Raw genomic sequence first — 20,292 nt, 5'->3', positions numbered from 1 at the left:
ATCTGTGTTTTAAAGGAAGGGGCATAGTACTTGATGGGAGAAGGCTAGTTGTAATGCATGTTAGCATGGTGGTGGTGAAGATGGGTAGACAGCAATCTTGTTGTGGAGTCCTTATGAATGCAGTGATCTCACAGCAAGTTTGAGTGGAGATGTTAAAGATACTGGAAGAGTTGTTGCTTCAGAATTGTGCAGCAGGGGTGAGAGGTTCAGAGTAATTTGACTTGGAGGAAACATGCACGCAGAAGAGATTAGTGAAGATAAACTTGTTCTTCTGCACACTGTTCCCTGATTAAAATTCCAAACACAGAGGCAGTTCCATGTGTACATGCATGATACCAAGCTCCACATTTCCACCACTTGCAATGTCACACTGCTTGTCCGACATCCAGTCTTCATCCAGTTAAACATCAGCAATATCGAAGTGTTAGCTTGGAGGCGCGGTGGTGGTGAATATGGATAGACAGCAATCTTGTTGTGGAGTCACTGCTGAACCAAACTCCATAACCTTGCCTCCAGACCCATTCCCCTCCCTGGGCAGCCTCTGATTAAACCTCATTGCAACCTTGAAACTCTGACCTGATCTGAGTCTATAATGTTCTCCATTATATCTTAATAAGTTTATTTTACCTTTACTTCATCAATTCTTCAATACTCTTCTGTTTGTACTCTATCACAAGCCAGATTTAGCTTACCCATCACCCTTGTCCATGCTGATCCATATTGTCTCCTAGCCCTCTCTAGCACCTCAAATGTAAATTTCTCATCGCTGTGCTAAACTCTCTTTACAGTATTATCCCTCCCTATAATAATAATCTTTATTATTGTCACAAGTAGGCTTACATTAACACTGCAATGATGTTACTGTGATAACCCCCTTGTCGCCACACTCTGGCGCCTGTTCGGGTACACAGAGGGAGAATTCAGAATGTCCAAATTCCCTAACAGCACATCTTTCGAGATTTGTGGGAGAAAACCGGAGCACCCGGACGAAACCCACGCAGACACGGGGAGAACGTGCAGACTCCGCACAGACAGTGACCCAAGCTGGGAATCGAACTGGGACCCTGGAGCTATGAAGCAACAGTGCTAACCACTGTGCTACCGTGCTAACTCCTGAAGCCTAAACCTCTCTCCGTTTGTTAACTGCGGCCTCTTATCCCTTCATCCCACCTTGGCATTCATGCCTTCAATTACCTTGGTCCCTTCTCTGAACTTCCTTCCCTACGCTTCATCAAATCCCCGCTTCACTGTCTTCCGAGAAACCTTGCCTTAACGCCCTCACCGTTCCCGGCGTCTCCTTCATCTAGGGCATCCAGTTTACGATCCTGTGAAACACGCTGTGATGCTTCTCCGTGTTGACGGCACTACATAAATGTAAGTTGTTGTTTTTCTGTTCAACTTTAAATTGGACACGCATTTAAATCCTTAACACGATGAGTGGATTTCCATGAATCGCGCGCAGCACTTCAGTAACTCTTTTATCGGTAGTTCACCGCCCTATTAACATACCTGTGCATGGAATTCATGTGTGCATGTGGACTGTGGGGACCAGCCCAATGCCCTGTGATGCCAATTCCCCTACTTGCTTATCTTGTCTTTAAGTGATGGCAGGGTGAATTTTGCTGGATATTCGGGATTCTGGGTGTTAATTTCAGTTCCTCGGTGAGCTGGCTTGAAGGTCTGACGAGCTGACCGCTGTGTGTCTCAGTGCAGTCCTGATGTCCTGGAGCTGTCACTGTCCGCGCTGGCCCTGCTCTCCAAGCTGCCTACAAGGGGAGGTGGTGGTCCGCCTAGGATGTTTGCGAAGGGCAAGGAAGCTGACGTCATTGGAGATTGCCTTGGCTCTCCCCCGGTTGGAGCTGTCCACTCTCAGAGTGCTGAAATCACAAAGCAGCCCTCTCCACTCACAGAGACCTGGCACAGCCATCAACACCTCTCCACAAAGACCTCACCGCCTGCAACAGCCATGAGAAGCACATTCTTGGTCGGTGAGTGAGGACACATTTCTATTGTCACCGGTCGCTCCCGGACTGTCAGTTTACTGGAGTTTGAACCGAGACAGCGTTTCAACCGAGGCAGCGTTTTACCAGAGCTGTGCCTAGTTAAAAAGTTGATGATATAGTTATTTAAGTGGCAGGAATTTCTGTGTTTCGGATATGACAGATGCATTTAAATCTAGACACTAGAGGATTAATTTGTCTATTTAAGACACTGCTTTTAATACTTTAGAGACTTTCAAACTTTTAACGCCCACACTTTAACTGTGCGATTTCAGAGTTTAGGTCTGATGAAGAGTGGTCTTCTGGCCATCCGCTGTGTGAAATAATTCAAGGTTACTTAACCCATAGTTCTCAGGAATTAAAGAGACCCTTCAGTGAAAGTGTGCAACTCTCTCGACCTTGATCGAAACTGATCAACTTTTGCCATAAAGGTTATGTTTTGTATCGGATGAATGGAGAACCGCCCCTTTAAGTACATTTAAGATAAGAAATAGCTTGCAAAGAGAGATGTTCACCATCTCAGAACTCCCTAAAGCACTTTCCAGCCAAGCAAGTGCTTTTGAAGTGTAGTCGCTGTTGTAAGGTAGTAAGTTTGACAGCCAATTCGTGCAAAGCAAGCTCTCAGAAGCAGCGGTCCTCTGTTGACCAGACAAATCTGTTTTGAGCTCGTTGCCATAACAGTGAGTTATTAAGGTCGAGGAATATATTTCCAAAACTACAATTTCTCACGGGCCAAACCAATATATGGAAAAGTGAAAGAGATGTTCGAGCTGGGGAAAGTTCCACTGTTGATGTAGTACAGAGAGAGGGGGCGGAGGTAATTTCTGCTGTTAAATAGATGCGTTACGAAATAGAACATCCATTTCAGTAAATTAAACATTCTGTGGGTTAATGGAGTCACTCTGCCGTGATGAAATCAAAATGGGATGTTTACTCGGGGCAGAAATAAAGCAATCACTCCGCTTAGAGAAAAATCAGAGTTGCTGCTGAAAGGTAACACTCTCAAATGGGCAGCTCCCATTAATCATCCTCACTTAGCAAAGGTCAGATCGGATTAGCTGCTCTTGAGAACGTTACAGGGAGAAAAAGTATTTTTTCACCTTTTTAAAAAGAAATACTTTCCCCCAATTACAACCGAAGAAAAATATCCTGAAGGTTAAATCAAGCCAACGCGTGTGTCTGGAACTGAGGGAATTCTTGAAGCGGGATTTAATTTGACTGTAGTGTAGACACACTGGGACACGAATTTTCAGCGACAACAATGTCAACAATTTGTGCAAAATTTCACTGTCCATTATTTCAATGGAAATATTAACTTTGGCCAAGTGAAATTGTTAGATAGCCTCAATTCAAGTCTATAAATGAATTTCATATAGTTGTATTTCCACATCTGTTACTCAAAGGACACAAAGTGCTTTTAACACATCGGTTTGAGTCTGGTGCACCAGCGCCGGTGTATAAAGTGTGTTAGGGTACATTATTCTTTCACAGTTAAAGAAAGGTTCTGAGCACTTCATCAACCTTTACCCTTAACCCTTTCCTTCAATGATTAGTAACTTCTTGTCAGGCTAAAGTTGTAATACGAACAATTGAAATTAAAAGTTGCAACAACAAAAAAACACTTAAGTGCCTGCTGGGAGATAAATTAGTACATTGTAAATAAATGATTTGATGGTCAGGAGAAAGGGAGCGAGCATTAGTGAGCAGTAAGAGCTTGCATTCCCAGAACTACCAGAGCTGATCAAAATCAGCACCGTGTGAGTGCTTAAACTGCCACAACTGGCTTATCTCTGCTTCGTCCTGTCCACTAATAGTTGGAATAAATATTCCAGCAGTCTTTATGTTGTGGCAGGCAGACCCCGCCTCATTAAAGTTAGAACTAGCAGTCTCCAAAAAGGCCCAGCTGCCATGTCCACAGATATTGATCATTTATTACAATAAGAAGGCAGCGACCTAGCTATCGGAACAAAAGCTGGAAATATACAACAGACCAGTTAAGTGTCAGGAGAGAAAGAAGAGGTTTATTCTTTAGTTCTCAACTTATGTCTATTCAGATATGAACTAATCTGTTGTGTTTTTCCACTACGTACTGTTATTCCATGCTGTGCAACATGCTAATCAATGAAGCAGTAAATACCAATGGCTGATTTCTTGCATTCTTCAGGCATTAGGCACCTCATGCGACAAAGAAGTCCTCAACATTTTCTGACTGCTGCAACTACATTCAGGAGGTGGTGAGCCTCTCACATTGGGCATGTGCATTCAGAAGCTAGGAACAGCAGCAGGCCATTCAGCCCCTCGAAACTGTCCTGCCATTCAATTAAATGAGGGTGGATCTGTACCCTCAGTTGTTCTATCAGCCTCACTTTTTATACTCCACAATAACCTTGCTGAACAGAAATCTATTAACCACCGTTCTAAAATGTTCAATAGTCTCAACCCCAGCAGCTAGTTTTCTTGGGGGGGAGGAGGGGGGCGGGGGAGAATGATCCATTGCCCTTTGGGTGAAGAAGTATGTTCTGACATCACCCATGAATGGTCGAGCTCCAATTTAAAAGTTATGTTGCCTAATTCTGGACTCTTGCACCAGAGGAAATAGTTTATCTCTGCTTATCCTAACAAATCCATTAATCATCTTATCTCCTCAATTAGATTATCCCTTAATCTCCTATACACAAGAGAAAGCAGCCTTAGAATATATAACCTATCCTCATAATTTAACTCTTTTAGCCCTTGTTCAATATGAGAATGGGCATCATTATTAATAGATCGATGTTTCTGCTACTCTTTCAAACACCATCATGTTTCCTGCTTCTTTTTCAACAACTTCCACTGATTAGGTTCCAATGCCGACTCAATGGACCAAATGGCCTCCTTCTGCACTGTAGGGGTTCTATGATTCAACGGCATTGGAAACTCTTCCTTTAATCAGTCCCTTTGTTAAAATAATGGGATTGGTGGAAGTGAGCAATGTAAAACAGTGCTGATCATTTTAAATCATACCCTTGCCATTCAGTGGAATCCTGCTTTCCTCGAAAACACAGTATGTCGTTCCACATGTCAGACATATGCACTGCATTGTATATTGCATTCACAACCCTTTGTAATAATAAGTGTACCCTCTGTTTTGAAGTACCCAGAATCTCACCTAGCTGCTGCTCACACATTCGATAAACTTATACGAACATACTGTGGCAGTCACCACTAACTGTATTAGATGTATATTAGATGTAGTACGGTACGACTCCTGTACTAGAGGTACATGGGTAAATCCCTGCCTGCTGGCTCCGCCCAGTAGGTGGCGTATAAATGTGTGTGCTTGCCGGTGCTGCTCCCATTCTGGTAGCAGCTACAGGAGGCCACACATCTTTGCTCAATAAAGCCTTGATTATTCACTACTCTCGACTTTGTAGTAATTGATAGTGCATCAATTTGTTGAGCAAAGATTTTTAAACGATGGAACTTCGCATCAAGCCTGATGCCTACAGCTGAGCCCTCAAGCAGCCAATGCTACATCCGCTTTTGACCACTGGCTAGCCTGCTTCGAAAGCTACCACCGAACATCCGCTGAAGAACCCTCGCATGCACAGAAGCTCCAGGTCCTTTATTCACGGGTGAGCCCTGACATTTTTCCTCTCATCCGGGATGTGCCCACTTACGCTGATGCAATGGAGCTCCTGAAAGGACATTATGTTCGGCCGGTCAACAAACTATACGCCAGGCACCTCCTGTCCACGAGACAGGAACTCCCCGGTGAGACCCTAGGCGATTTCTGATGCGCCCTGCACATCTTGGCGAGGAACTGTGACTGCCCAGGTAGTTTCGGCAGTCCAGCACACAGAACTTTTTATCAGAGATGCTTTTGTTACGGGCATGGGGTCGACGTACATCCGTCAGCGCCTATTGGAGGGGGGTACGCTTGATCTTGCGGGAACCAGGCAGCTCGCAAACTCGTTAACAGTGGCCTCCCATAACATCCAGTCGTATGCCCCCAACCACACGACATCCTCATGGGAATCGTGGGCCCCACCAGCTTCTGACCCCAGCCCACCGCAAGCCTGCGCCGCGTGGCAGCCAGCCACCCCCGGGGGGCCCAAATGCTACTTCTGTGGGCAGAACAAATGCCCCCGGCAGCGCTGCCCGGAGCAGAGCGCAACCTGCAATGGCTGCGGAAAGAAAGGACATTTTGCTGCTGTGTGCCAGGCCCGGTCGGTCGCCACTATTTCTAGGCCCAGCGTTCCTACACCCCCCACGTGCAGCCCATGGGCATCGCCATCTTCTTCTCCGCAGGCCACGTGCGGCCCTTGGGCACTGCCATCATTAATGCCGCCTGCCATGTGCGCCATTTTGGACGGCGCCTCAGGGCCCCTGCTCATCGGGAGGCTCGTCTGGCCGCTCATCGCCTGCCACCACCACTGACCAGCCCGGGGCCTCCCAGCATCTGCCGCAGCTCGCTTCGATCACCCTCGACCAGTCCCAGCCCCACAGCCTCGCAACCGCAACGACAATGGTGAAAACCGATGCGCACAAGACTTCCTGCCTTTTTGACTCCGGGAGCACGGAAAGCTTCATCCACCCCACTACGGTAAGGTGCTGCTCCCTCGTGGTACACCCCGTTAGCCAGAAAATCTCCCAGGCCTCTAGATCCCATTCCGTGGAAATGCGGGGTACTGCATCGCGGCCCTCACTGTCCAGGGCATAGAGTTTAGCAACTTCCGGCTCTACGTCCTCCCTCACCTCTGGGCTGCCCTGTTAGTTGGCCTGGACTTCCAGTGCCATCTCCAAAGCTTAACTTTAAAATTCGGTGGACCCTTATCCCCGCGCCCCCCCCCCTCACCGTATGCGGCCTCATGACCCTTAAGGTTGATCCACCTTCTTTGTTTGCAAACCTCACCCCGGATTGCAAACCCGTCGCCATCAGGAGCAGACGGTACAGTGCCCAGGACAGGACCTTCATCAGGTCGGAGCTCCAGCGGCTTCTGCGGGAAGGCATCATTGAGGCCAGCAACAGTCCCTGAAGAGCCCAAGTGGTAGTAGCAAAGACTGGGGAGAAACACAGGATGGTGATTGACTACAGTCAGACCATCAATCGGTACATGCAGCTCGATGCGTACCCCCTCCCATGCAAATCTGATATGGTCAATCAGATTGCACAGTACCGGGTCTTTTCCACAGTGGACCTGAAGTCCGCCTACCACCAGCTCCCCATCTGTAAGGAGGACCGGCAATACACTGCGTTCGATGCAGATGACCACCTCTATCACTTGCTTAGGGTTCACTTCGGCGTCACTAACCGGGTCTCGGTCTTCCAACGTAAGATGGACTGAATGGTTGACCGGTACGGACTGCGGCCACCTTCCCATACCTAGACAACGTCACCATCTGCGGCCACGATCAGCAGGATCATGATGCTAACCTTCTCAAATTTCTCCACATCACCAAACTCCTTAATCTCACGTACAATAAGGAGAAGTGCATGTTCCTCACCAACCGCTTAGGTATGTTGTGGAAAATGGAGTTCTAGGGCCCGACCCTGACCGCATGTAACTCCTCATGGAACTCCCCCACTGCCCCAAGGCCCTGAAACGATGCCTGGGTTTCTTCTCCTATTATGCCCAGTGGGTCCCTAACTATGCGGACAAGGCCCGCCCACTCATTCAGTCCACAGTCTTTCCACTGACGGCTGAGGCCCGCAAGGCCTTTAACCCGCATCAAGACAGACATCGCCAAGGCCACAATACACGCGGTCGACGAGTCCCTCCCCTTTCAGGTCGAGAGCGATGCATCGGAAGTAGCTCTGGCCACCACCCTCAACCAGGCAGGCAGGCCTGTGGCATTCTTTTCCTGCACCCTCCATGCCTCTGAAATTCGGCACTCCTCTGTGCGGCATTGGAGGCATTACCTGGCCGGCAGGAGATTCACTCTCCTCACTGACCAACCGTCGGTTGCCTTCATGTTCAATAATACACAGCGGGGCAGGATCAAAAACGATGAGATCTTGAGGTGGAGGATCGAGTTCTCCACCTATAATTACGAGATTTTGTATCGCCCTGGGAAGCTCAATGAGCCCCCCGATGCCCTATCTCGAGGTACATGTGCCAGAGCACAAGTGGACCGATCCCGGGCCCTACACGATGGCCTCTGTCACCCAGGGGTTACCCGGTTCTTCCACTTCATCAAACTGCCCTACTCCATTGAGGAGGTCAGGACTGTCACCAGAGACTGCCAGGTCTGCGCGGAGTGCAAACCGCACTTCTCCGGCAAGATCGAGCGCACCTAGTGAAGGCCTGCAGCCCCTTTGAGCGCCTCAGCATGGACTTCAAAGGGCCTCTCCCCTCCACCAACTGAAACACATACTTTCTGAACGTGGTCGACGAGTACTCCCGGTTTTCCTTCGCCATCCCATGCCCTGATATGACTTCTGCCACGGTCATTAAAGCCCTCCACAGCATCTTCGCCCGGTTTGGTTTCCCCACCTACGTCCACAGCGATTGGGGATCCTCCTTTATGAGTGATGAGCTGCTCAGCATGGGCATTGCCTCGAGCAGGATGACCAGCTACAACCCACGGGGAAACGGGCAGGTGGAGAGGGAGAATGGGAAAGTCTGGAAGGCTGTCCAGCTGGCCCTATGGTCTAAGAATCTCCCGGTCTTCCACTGGCAGGATGTCCTCCCCGATGCGCTCCACTCCATCGATCGCTCCTCTGCACTGCAACTAACGAAACCCCCCATGAACGTCTCTTTGTCTTCCCCAGGAGATCAACCTCCGGGGTCTTGCTCTCAACATGGCTGGCAGCTCCTGGATCCATCCTCCTTCGCAAACACGTGCGGACCCATAAATTGGACCCGTTGGTCCAAAGAGTCCAACTACTGCACGCGAACCCGCAGTACGCCTACGTAGCGCACCCGATGGGCGCCAGGACACAGTCTCCCTCCGGGACCTGGAATCCGCTGCATCCCCACCCATGGCCCACCATTCGACAACCCTCCCTCTGGTTGCCCCTGCGCCACTCACCCTCCCCCCAGCACACCTCACCGCAGCCCTCCCACTGTTCCACTCGGGGGCGATGAAGACGAGGCCAACACGCTCCCGGAGTCACCGGTGACCACCACCAGGACTGAGGCGATCACAGCGGAGGATCAAGGCCCCCGACAGACTGAACTTGTAAATTTTTCCACCACCCCCGCCGGACTCTTTTTTTAACAGGGGGTGAATGTGGTAGTCACCACTATCTGTATTAGATGTATATTAGATGTAGTATGGTAAGACTCCTGTGCCAGAGGTACATGGGTAAATCCCTGCCTGCTGGCTCCGCCCAGTAGGCGGCGTATAAATGTGTGTGCTCGCCGGTGCTGCTCCCATTCTGGCAGCAGCTACAGGAGGCCACACATCTTTGCTCAATAAAGCCTCGATTATTCATTACTCTTGTCTTTGTAGTAATTGATAGTGCATCACATACTTTTAAAGGAAATTTAGAGTACCCAATTCTATTTTTCCAGTAAGGGGCAATTTAGCGTGGCCAATCCATCTAACCTGCGCATCTTTGGGTTGTGGGGGTGAGGCGCACACAGACACAGGGAGAATGTGCAAACTCCACACGGACAGTGACCCAGGGCCGGGATTCGAAGCCGGGTCCTCAGCGGAGTGATGCAGCAGTGCTAATCATTGCACCACCGTGCCGCCCCTACTTACATGAACATACGAATGAGGAGCAGGAGTCAGCCACTCAGCCACTCAAACCTGCTCGCCCATTCAATAAGATCATGGCTGATTTAATTGTAACCTCAACCCTACATTCCTGCCTACTCCCGATAACATGTAACCCCCTTAATCAAGAATCGATCTAACTTTGTCTTGAAATGATTCAAAGAATCTGCTTCCATTGCCTTTCCAGGAAAATAGCCCTGGAGACTCACAACCCTCTGAGAGAAAAAAAGAATTCCTCATCTTAACAAAATCTTAGCAAAAAATGGCAAAGTGTCAGGATGTCACAGAAAACTGGCATGAAACTTTCCAGTGCCACACACCAGTTTTCTCACCGAACGTTGAGGCACTTTGGCAAAAGGAAAGTGAGTGGGCATGGTTTACACCAGCTGTCTGGTGGGGTAGGGACTCTTAGAGCTGGGAACTGCCTCCAAAGAGATCAGGAAGCTATCTTTAATGGATGCCCGAGCAGTGCTGCAGTGTAATGGCCCCCAAAACACACAACGCTGATCTCGGGGCTGTCCCCGCGTCACTGACATTCATTCCCACCACCCCTGCACCCCACATTCATCATCAGAAATACAACACCCCTCTGTATGCTTACCAACCCCTACCCCCAACTGCCACACGTAGGTGCACCCCTCTCCTCCATGGACTCCCACGAGGTCCCACTCCTGGCACTGCCCCAGCACAGGTTGCACTGCTAGGTTTGCAGCACTGCTAGACAGTGCCAATCTGGAAATGCCAACCTGTGCCAGGGGCAGGGCCAGTGCACTGCCCAGGTATGTCCTTCAACCCCCCCCCCCCCCCCCCCCCCCCCCCCCGGTGCTATACTTTTGTTTGCGCTCCCAGAGCGATCTCCTCGACACTTCATGCCTGGCCCAACCTATTGTAACCCTCTCCGGCGAGAATTGCGTTTCCCGATTCTGGTGAGATTTTCCGATCTTGCCAGCAAACCCGCAGGCGGAGCGGGTGGTCTCAAGATTCCATTCCTTATTTTTAAAAATGATCCCTGGTTCTAGAATTATTGGCCAGAGCTGGAGGAAGATGTAGCATTCTTATTTTGGCAAGTAATTCAGGAAGTTTGAATGCAAATATAAATGTTTTGATACCATAGATTTACAGTGTTGTGTCAATTGAACATTTTGAATTGCAGCTGCCACCACCTAAACCATAGCACCAAACGACTTACTGAAAGGTGGCACAGGAAAATCAGGAAGTTATTTCGATGCTAAGTTTAAATTCCAACAGCCATAAGTGTAAATGTAGCCCAAAGAACCCTAAAACAACAGAAGTACTGCAGCTATAGACTTCAATGTAATTTGTCTCATTTCTCATCTACAAGTTACCTCTTGGCAATTTTATCTAAAAATTGAGTCAGTTTCTACATTGCATGCTGTCAACCTTGCTCTACCTAAACACCACATTTCTTTACCTCTCTACCACCTCTAAAGTACCTGCCATTTGTCTGACATCCAATTCTGGATATTCAGTAATTTCCTTCCACTGGATATTTGGAAACTACTGTCCATTCTCTACGCCACAAACTCGGTGAGCAAGCTGCCAACTCCATTTATCTCCCTGGCTGCTGTCTGTAGCTGAACCACATTGTTCACAACCTTGGTACTATATTTAACTCTGAGATGAGCTTCAAGCTACGGATCTCTGCCAATACTGAGTCCGTCTATTTCCACCTCCAGAACATCACTTGATTCTACCTCTGCCTCAGTCTCTACCTGAGATCATCCAAGCTTTAATTACCAATATACCTGGCCATTCCAATGCAATCCTGCCCGGTCTACTATGCTCTATCCTCCAGAAACCTAACCTCATCCAAAGGTTTGCTGCCCACATCCTATCTTGCAATCCGTCCCGTTCCCCTATCAATCTTCTACTCACTGACCGAAATTGATTTCCAGATTGGCAAAATTTGCACTTTTATCTTCCAATCCCTCCAAGACGTCATCCATCCCAATCTCTGTAATTTGCTCCTTCCCCATAACACTTTAGTTACCTGCTGTCCTCTAATTCTGGCCTTTGAGCAACCCTAACTTTAAGAGCAAATTGGCAATGTCTGTAGCGCTAAGCCCGAAACACTGCAATTCCCTCTCTAAACCTCCCTGCCTGTCCACTCTCCTCCTTTAAGGTGTTATTTAACCAACCCCACAAGTCTTAGTATCTTATGTGGTTCAGCGTCAAATTATGTTTGTAATGCGTTTGTGAGGTGCCTGGGGACACTTTATTATGTTGGAGGTGCTATATAAATACCAGTTGTTGGCTAAATGTATTGCACAAGCTAATTAGAACATGGGATTTTTCAGGCACGATGACTCTCTGCAACTTGTAAGAGCTTTGTACAAATTTCAGAACATCCAAGAGACCAGAACATTACTCATTCCTGAACATAAAAACAGGCAGCTTTCAACCTGGGGAAGGGCACCTCAAACTGATGGAAAATTCCCTATTCATATCCTACAATAGAAATGGTGAATGACAATCATATTACCAGAGCATAAGCAGCTGGAATGTTTGAAATATGTTACCAAATAATTAACAGCTGGAATATTCTAATATTGTTATCACAGTCATAACTACTGGAGTTCTTGAACACTGTTGCGACAGCATTAGCAGTTGGGATATTCCAGCAATGTTACCAGAGTATTAACAGCTGGAGGGTTCCAGTACTGTTACCACAGCATTAACAACTGAAGTGTTCCTGTATTGTTTTCATAGTAGAAACAGCTGGAATGTCCCAGTGTTGTTACCACAGCATTAATAGCTGGAATGGTCCAGTATTGTTATCATAGTATTAACAGTTGGAGTGTTCCAGTAGTGTTACCACAGCATTATTAGATGGAATGTTCTAATATTGTTACCACAGCATTAACAGCTGGAATGTTCCTATATCGTTACCACAGTATTAACACCTGGAGTTCAACCATTGTTACCACAGTATTAACAGCTGGAATATTCCAGTTTTGCTACCATAGTATGATCAGTTGGAGTGTTCCAGCATCGTTACCACAGTATTAACAGCTGGAATGTTACATGTTGTTACCACCACGTTGATAGCTGGAACATTCCAGTTATTGTTACCACAGTATTAACAGCTGGAGTATTTCTGTATTGTTACCAAGCATTAACAGCTGGAGCATTCTCGCATTGTTCCACAGCATTAACATTTGGAATGTCCCCATATTGTTTCCACAGTATTAATATCTGGAATTCTCCAGTATTGATATCACAGCATTAGCAACTGGAATGTTCCAGTATTTCTACCACAGTATTAAGAGCTTGGATATTCCAATATTGTTACCACAATATTAACAGTGGGAATATCCAAATATTGTTGCCACAGTATTAAGAGCTGGAGTATTGCAGTATTGTTACCATAGTTTTAACAGCTGGAATGTTCCAGTGTTGTTAACGCACCATTAACTGAGAGAATGTTCCCTTATTGTTACTGCCGCATTAATAGCAGGAATATTCCGATATTGTTATAACAGCATTAACAGCTGGGACCTTCCAGTATTGTTATCATAGCAATAACAGCTAGAATGTTCCAGTATTATTAACACAGTATTAATAGCTGGAATGTTCTGTTATTTTTAATCACAGTATTAACATCTGGAATGTTCGAATATTACCACCACTGTATTAACAGCTGCAGTGTAAAGTATTTTTCCAACAGCAGTAACAGCAGGAGTGTTCCGAGAATTGCTTTCAAAATATGAACATCTGGGATGTTCCAGTCCTGTGACCACAGAATTAATGGATGGTGTAGTCCAGTAATGTTGCTACAGCGTTAATAGCTGGAGTGTGGCAGTACTGTTGCCACAGCATTACCAGCTTGAGAGTTTCAGTATTGTTACGCAGTATTAACTGTTGGAATGTTCCCATATTGTTACCACAGAGTAACAGCTTGAGCATTCTTGTATTGTTACCACATATTAACAGCTGGAAAGTTCCTCTACTGCTACCATAAGTTAGGATGCCGGATGAGAACTCAACTATTTGCAATGCGTAAAACTGTGAGGAAATGTTATTGCACCACAGGAGAGATAACACTGACCAATAGGTACTTTTTAATGTTAAAGCAATCTTTAATGTAAACACAAAATTAACCAAATTAGCAATAAAGAAATAGCTTTACAGTTAACAGTTACAACAGTTCTTAAGCAAAATAAAAAAACTTTAAGTTACTTCCTAAACTTGCCAACGTATTCCAATTAAGCAAAGCAATATAAATTAAATGCCACTCATGAATAAAGTTAATGACCAGATTTCTACTTGCTTTTTGCAGCACAGAATCTTTGGAGAGAGAACTTTTCAAGACCAAACTGAAACACTTCTGTTCAGATGAGAGTTGTAGAACCAACTGACTTTGTCATACAGACCTGATTCCTCCCATTAACTACATCACCTGTACCCAAAGCATAAGGCATTATTTTGTCTCTTCTTATAAGGTGTTATTTGACTTGTTTTGCCAGTACCAAGCAAAATACGCGTCATACATTATCTACAGCCCAGGGGCCCTTCAAAATGTTGAACAATATTCCATCAGCTAGTTATCTGTCGACACGTAAATGGTTCTCTAGATGTATTAGCAGAACATGTCACATGCAAATCAATGATTATCTCACTTTTATGACACCGTATTCACTGCTCTAGCAGTCATACTGTCAGTATGCATATTAACCTAGGTTTTAATAACATTACTGGGAAAGGAAGATTTTTTTTGCATGAATCACACACAACATTAACAGCTGAAGTATTCCAGCACTGTTATAATAGCTATAATATTATAATTAAAAGCTAAGGTATTACAGTATAGATACCACAGTGTTAAAGGATTGAGTTTTCCAGTATTGTTACCCCAGTATTAACTGTTGGAATGTTCCAGCATTGTTACTACAGAGTTAACACATTATTGTTGCAGTATTGCTACCACAGTATTGGAACCTGGAAAGTTCCACTCCTGCTACCACAGCATTAACACCTTGAGTGCTCCAGCACTGTTACCACATCATTGATAGCTGAAGCGTTCCAGTATTGTCATTACAACATTAAAAGCTGGAGTGTTCCAATACTGTTCGGATAACATCGACATCTGGAGTCTTCCAGTATTGTTTCCACAATATTAACTACTGGAATATTACAGTGTTGCTTACAAAGTATTTCAGCTGGAGTGTTCCCATATTGTCATCACAGTATCAACATCTGGCATGTTCCGGTACTGTTACCACAGCATTAACAGCTGGAGTTTCCCACCACTGTTCACAACATTAAAAACTGGAGTGTTCCAGTGGTATTACTATAGTATTATCAGTTGGACTGTACAGTATTGTTCCACAGTATTAACAGCAGGGAAATTCCAGTATTGTTATTACAGTGTCAATGGCTGGATTGTTCCAGTATGGCTGCCGCAGTATTAACAACTGAAGTGCCCAGTATTGTTGGCATAGCATTAACAGCTGGAATGTTGCAGTATTGTTAAAAGTGCATTAACAGCCGGAACGTTCCAGTATCATTACCACTGTATTAACAGCTGGGCTGTTCTAGTATTGTTACCAAAAGCATTAACAGTTGGAATGTGCCTATCTTGTTCAAAACTGTATTAACGAATGGAGTGTTCCAGTATTGTTACCAGAGTATTAACAGCTTGAGAATTCCAGTATTGTTTCCATAGTATTAAAAGTTGGAGTTACAGTGTTATCACAGCATTAATAGCTGGAGTTACAGTATTGTTACCACAGCATTATCAGCTGCAGAATTCCAGTATTTGTTTCAGTATTGTTGCCATAATATTAACAACTGGAATGTTCCAGTAATATTACCACAACATAAAGAGCTGGAGTGTTCCCTGTATTGCGACCACCGTATTAACAGGTGGAATGTTCCAGTAACATCCCTATAGCATTAAGAGCTGGTGTAGTCAAGTATTGTTACAAAGGGGCAGCACAGTGGTGCAGTGAGTAGCACTGCTTCCTCACGGTGCCGAGGTCCCAGGTTCGATTCCAGTTCTGGGTCACTGTCCATGTGGAGTTTGCACATTCTCCTTGTGTTTGTGTGGGTTTTTCCCCCACAACCCAAAGATGTGCGGGGTAGGTGGATTGGCCACGCTAAATTGCCCCTTAATTAGAAAAAATGAATTGGGTACTTTAAATTTATTTTAAAAAATGTATTGTTACCACAGTATTAACAGAAGCAATGTTCCAGTATTATTATTACAGTGTTAATAGCTGGAGTGTTCCAATATTGTTATCGTAGTATTAGCAGCTGAAATAACGCAGTATTGAAACCACAACATTTACCCTTAGAATGTTCCAGTATTGCTACCGAGATGTTAACAGCTGGAATATCCCAATATTGTTTTTACAGTATTAAATTCCACTCATGTAACAGCTGGAATATTCCAGGATTGCAGTATTGCTACCATAATATTAACAGCGGGAATGATCTTGTATTGTGACCACAATATTAACATCTGGAGTGTTCCAGTATTGCCACCATAATATTTAGAGTTGGAATGTGCTTGTATTGTTACTCCAGTATTAACATCTGGAGTGTTCCAGTACTGTTGCCACAGCATTAACAGTTGGAATATTCCAGTATTGCTACCACAGCATTTTTAACTGGAGTGTTTCAGTCATGTTACCACAGTATTAACAATTGGAGTGTTCCTGTATTGTTACCACAGCATCAACAGCTGCAGTGTTCCAATATTGCTACCACAGTATTAACAACTGGAGTATTCCAATATTGTTACCACAGCATTAACAGCTTGAGTTTTCCAGAGCTGTTAACACAGTATTAACAGCTAGAGAATTCTCGTATTGGTACCACAGTATTAACAGCTAGAGTGTTCCAGTACTGTTACCATATAATTAACAGTTGGAGTGTTCTAGTATTGTTATTGTAGCATTAACATAGCATTAACAGATGGCGTGTCCAGTTCTATTACCAAAATATTAACAGCTGGAATGTTCCAGTATTGTATCAGAGTATTAACATCTGGACTGTTCCAGTACTGTTAACACAGTATTAACATCTGGAGAATTCCAGTACTGTTGCCATAGCATTAACAGTTGGAGATTTCCAGTATTGCTACAATAGTATTAACAGCTGGAGTGTTCAAGATTGTTGCCACAGCATAAACTGCTGGAGCATTCCTGTATTGTTACCTCTACATTAACAGCTTGAATGTTCCAGCAATGTTACCTGAGCATTTACAACTTTAATATTCCTGTATTGTTACCACAGCATAAATAGCTGGAGTGTTCCAGTATTGTTACAAGCGAGTGAACAGCTGGAAAGTTCCACTACTGCTATCAGAGCATTAACAGCTGGAGTGCTCCTGCACTGTTACCTGAGCATTAACAGTAGGAGTGTTCCAGTATAGTTACCATAGCATTAACAGAATCATAGAATCATAGAATTTACAGTGTAGAAGGAGGCCATTCAGCCCATCGAGTCTGCACGGCCCTTGGAAAAAGCATCCTACCTAAGCCCCATGCCTCCACCCTTTCCCCTTTATACCCGTAACCCAAACTAACCTTTTTTTTGGACACTGAGGGCAATTTAGAATGGCCAATCCACCTAACTTGCTTTGGACTGTGGGAGGAAACTGGAGCACCCGGAGGAAACCCACTCAGACATGGGGAAAACGTGCAGTCTCCACACAAACAGTGATTCAAGCCGGGAATCGAACCTGGGACTCTGGAGCTGTGAAGCAACTGTGCTAACCACTATGCTACTGTGCTGCCCCTTAACAGCACAGCTGGAATGTTGCAGCATTTTTACCACAGCATTGAATGCTGGAGTGTTTCAGTACTGTTACTCGAGTATTAACAGCAGAAATGTTCCCGAATTGTTACCACACTATATTACGATCCCAGACTAGACCTCAACAGTGTCTAGAATACTGGACCGAAACCCCAATATTTTTGTTTATTGTAAGACTGTGCAGAAAGAATGATTCGCTCCAGTAGTGATTGCATGAAGAAATAGGGCTTTGGTATTTTTAAAACATAGAACATAGAACATTACAGCGCAGTACAGGCCCTTCGGCCCTCGATGTTGCGCCGACCTGTGAAACCACTCTAAAGCCCATCTACACTATTCCCTTATCGTCCATATGTCTATCCAATGACCATTTGAATGCCCTTAGAGTTGGCGAGACCACTACTGTTGCAGCAGGGCATTCCACGCCCTTACTACTCTCTGAGTAAAGAACCTACCTCTGACATCTGTCCTATATCTATCTCCCCTCAATTTAAAGCTATGTCCCCTCTGCTAGACATCACCATCCGAGGAAAAAGGCTCTCACTGTCCACCCTATCCAATCCTCTGATCATCTTGTATGCCTCAATTAAGTCACCTCTTAACCTTCTTTTCTCTAACCAAAACAGCCGCAAGTCCCTCAGCCTTTCCTCATAAGATCTTCCCTCCATACCAGGCAACATTCTGGCAAATCTCCTCTGCACCCTTTCCAATGCTTCCACATCCTTCCTATAATGCGACAACCAGAATTGCACGCAATACTCCAAATGCGGCCGCACCAGAGTTTTGTACAGCTGCAACATGACCTCATGGCTCCGGAACTCAATCCCTCTACCAATAAAAGCTAACACACTGTACGCCTTCTTACCAACCCTCTCAACCTGGGTGGCAACTTTCAGGGATCTATGTACATGGACACTGAGATCTCTCTGCTCATCCACACTGCCAAGAATCTTACCATTAACCCAGTACTCTGTCTTCCTGTTATTCCTTCCAAAATGAATCACCTCATACTTTTCTGCATTAAACTCCATTTGCCACCTCTCAGCCCAGCGCTGCAGCTTATCTATGTCCCTCTGTAACTTGTAACATTCTTCCGCACTGTCCACAACTCCACTGACTTTAGTGACATCTGCAAATTTACTCACCCATCCTTCTATGCCATCCTCCATGTCATTTATAAAAATGACAAACAGCAGTGGCCCCAAAACAGATCCTTGTGGTACACCACTAGTAACTGGACTCCAGTCTGAACATTTCCCATCAACCACCACCCTTTGTCTTCTTCCAGCTAGCCAATTTCTGATCCAAACTGCTAAATCACCCTGAATCCCATGCCTCCATATTTTCTGCAGTAGCCTACCGTGGGGAACCTTATCAAACGCTTTACTGAAATCCATATACACCACATCAACTGCTTTACCCTCATCCACCTGTTTGGTCACCTTCTCAAAGAACTCAATAACGTTTGTGAGGCACGACCTACCCTTCACAAAACCGTGTTGACTATCTCTAATCAAATTATTCCTTTCCAGATGATTATACATCCTATCTCTTATAAACCTTTTCAAGATTTTGCCCACAATAGAAGTAAGGCTCACTGGTCTATAGTTACCAGGGGTTGTCTCTACTCCCCTTCTTGAACAAGTGGACAACATTTGCTATCCTCCAGTCTTCTAGCACTATTCCTGTAAACAAAGATGACTTAAAGATCAAAGCCAAAGGCTCAGCAATCTCCTCCCTAGCTTCCCAGACAATCTTAGGATAAATCCCATCCGGCCCACGGGACTTATCTATTTTCACACTTTTCAGAATTGCTAACACCTCCTCCTTATGAACCTCAAGCCCTTCTAGTCTAGTAGCCTGTCTCTCAGTATTCTCCTCGACAACATTGTCTTTTTCCTGTGTGAATACTGATGAAAAATATTAATTTAGCACCTCTCCTATCTCCTCGGACTCCATGCACAACTTCCCACTACTATCCTTGACTGGCCCTACTCTTACCCTAGTCATTCTTTTATTCCTGACATATCTATAGAAAGCTTTAGGGTTATCCTTGAACCTACCTGCCAAAGACTTCTCATGTCCCCTCCTGGCTCTTCTTAGCTCTCTCTTTAGGTCCGCCCTGGCTAACTTGTAACTCTCGAGCGCCCTAACTGAACCTTCATGTCTCATCTTTACATAAGCCTCCTTCTTCCTCTTAACAAGTGTTTCGACTGCTTTAGTAAACCACGGTTCCCTTGCTCGACCACTTCCTCCCTGCCTGACAGGTACATACTTATCAAGGACATGCAGTAGCTGTTCCTAGAACAAGCTCCACATTTCCATTGTGCCCATCCCCTGCAGTTTTCCTCTCCATCCGATGCATCCTAAGTCTTGCCTCATCGCATCATAATTGCCTATCCCCCAGATATAACTCTTGCCCTGCGGTATATACCTGTCCCTTTCCATCACTAAAGTAAACATAATCGAATTGTGGTCACTATCACCAAAGTGCTCACCTACCTCCAAATCTAACACCTGTCCTGGTTCATTACCCAGTACCAAATCCAATATGGCCTCGCCTCTCATTGGCCTATCTACATACTGTGTCAGGAAACCTTCTGCACACATTGAACAAAATCGGACCCATCTAAAGTACTCGAACTATAGCGTTTCCAGTCAATATTTGGAAAGTTAAAGTCCCCCATAATAACCACCCTGATGCTTTCGCTCCTATCCAGAATCATCTTTGCAATCCTTTCCTCTACATCTCTGGAACATTTCGGAGGCCTGAAGAAAACCCCTAACAGGGTGACCTCTCCTT

At 45.3% G+C, this 20,292-nt stretch overlaps 1 protein-coding gene across 1 annotated transcript in view; it reads left to right on the top strand.

Annotated features, from left to right (window-relative positions):
* Positions 1 to 1,867: 1,867 nt before the first annotated feature.
* gfral (GDNF family receptor alpha like) overlaps positions 1,868 to 20,292 on the top strand; it is a 145,076-nt gene continuing 126,651 nt past the window's right edge. Inside the window, exon 1 of the mRNA XM_072500682.1 lies at positions 1,868 to 1,988. Within this exon, the coding sequence (XP_072356783.1) occupies positions 1,967 to 1,988 (22 nt within the window). The 5' untranslated portion in view covers positions 1,868 to 1,966. The remainder of the gene's footprint in view (positions 1,989 to 20,292) is intronic.

This window comes from Scyliorhinus torazame, chromosome 4 (assembly GCF_047496885.1).
Source record: "Scyliorhinus torazame isolate Kashiwa2021f chromosome 4, sScyTor2.1, whole genome shotgun sequence".
Taxonomy (NCBI): Eukaryota; Metazoa; Chordata; class Chondrichthyes; order Carcharhiniformes; family Scyliorhinidae; genus Scyliorhinus; species Scyliorhinus torazame.
This window is presented reverse-complemented; position numbering and strand designations above follow the sequence as displayed.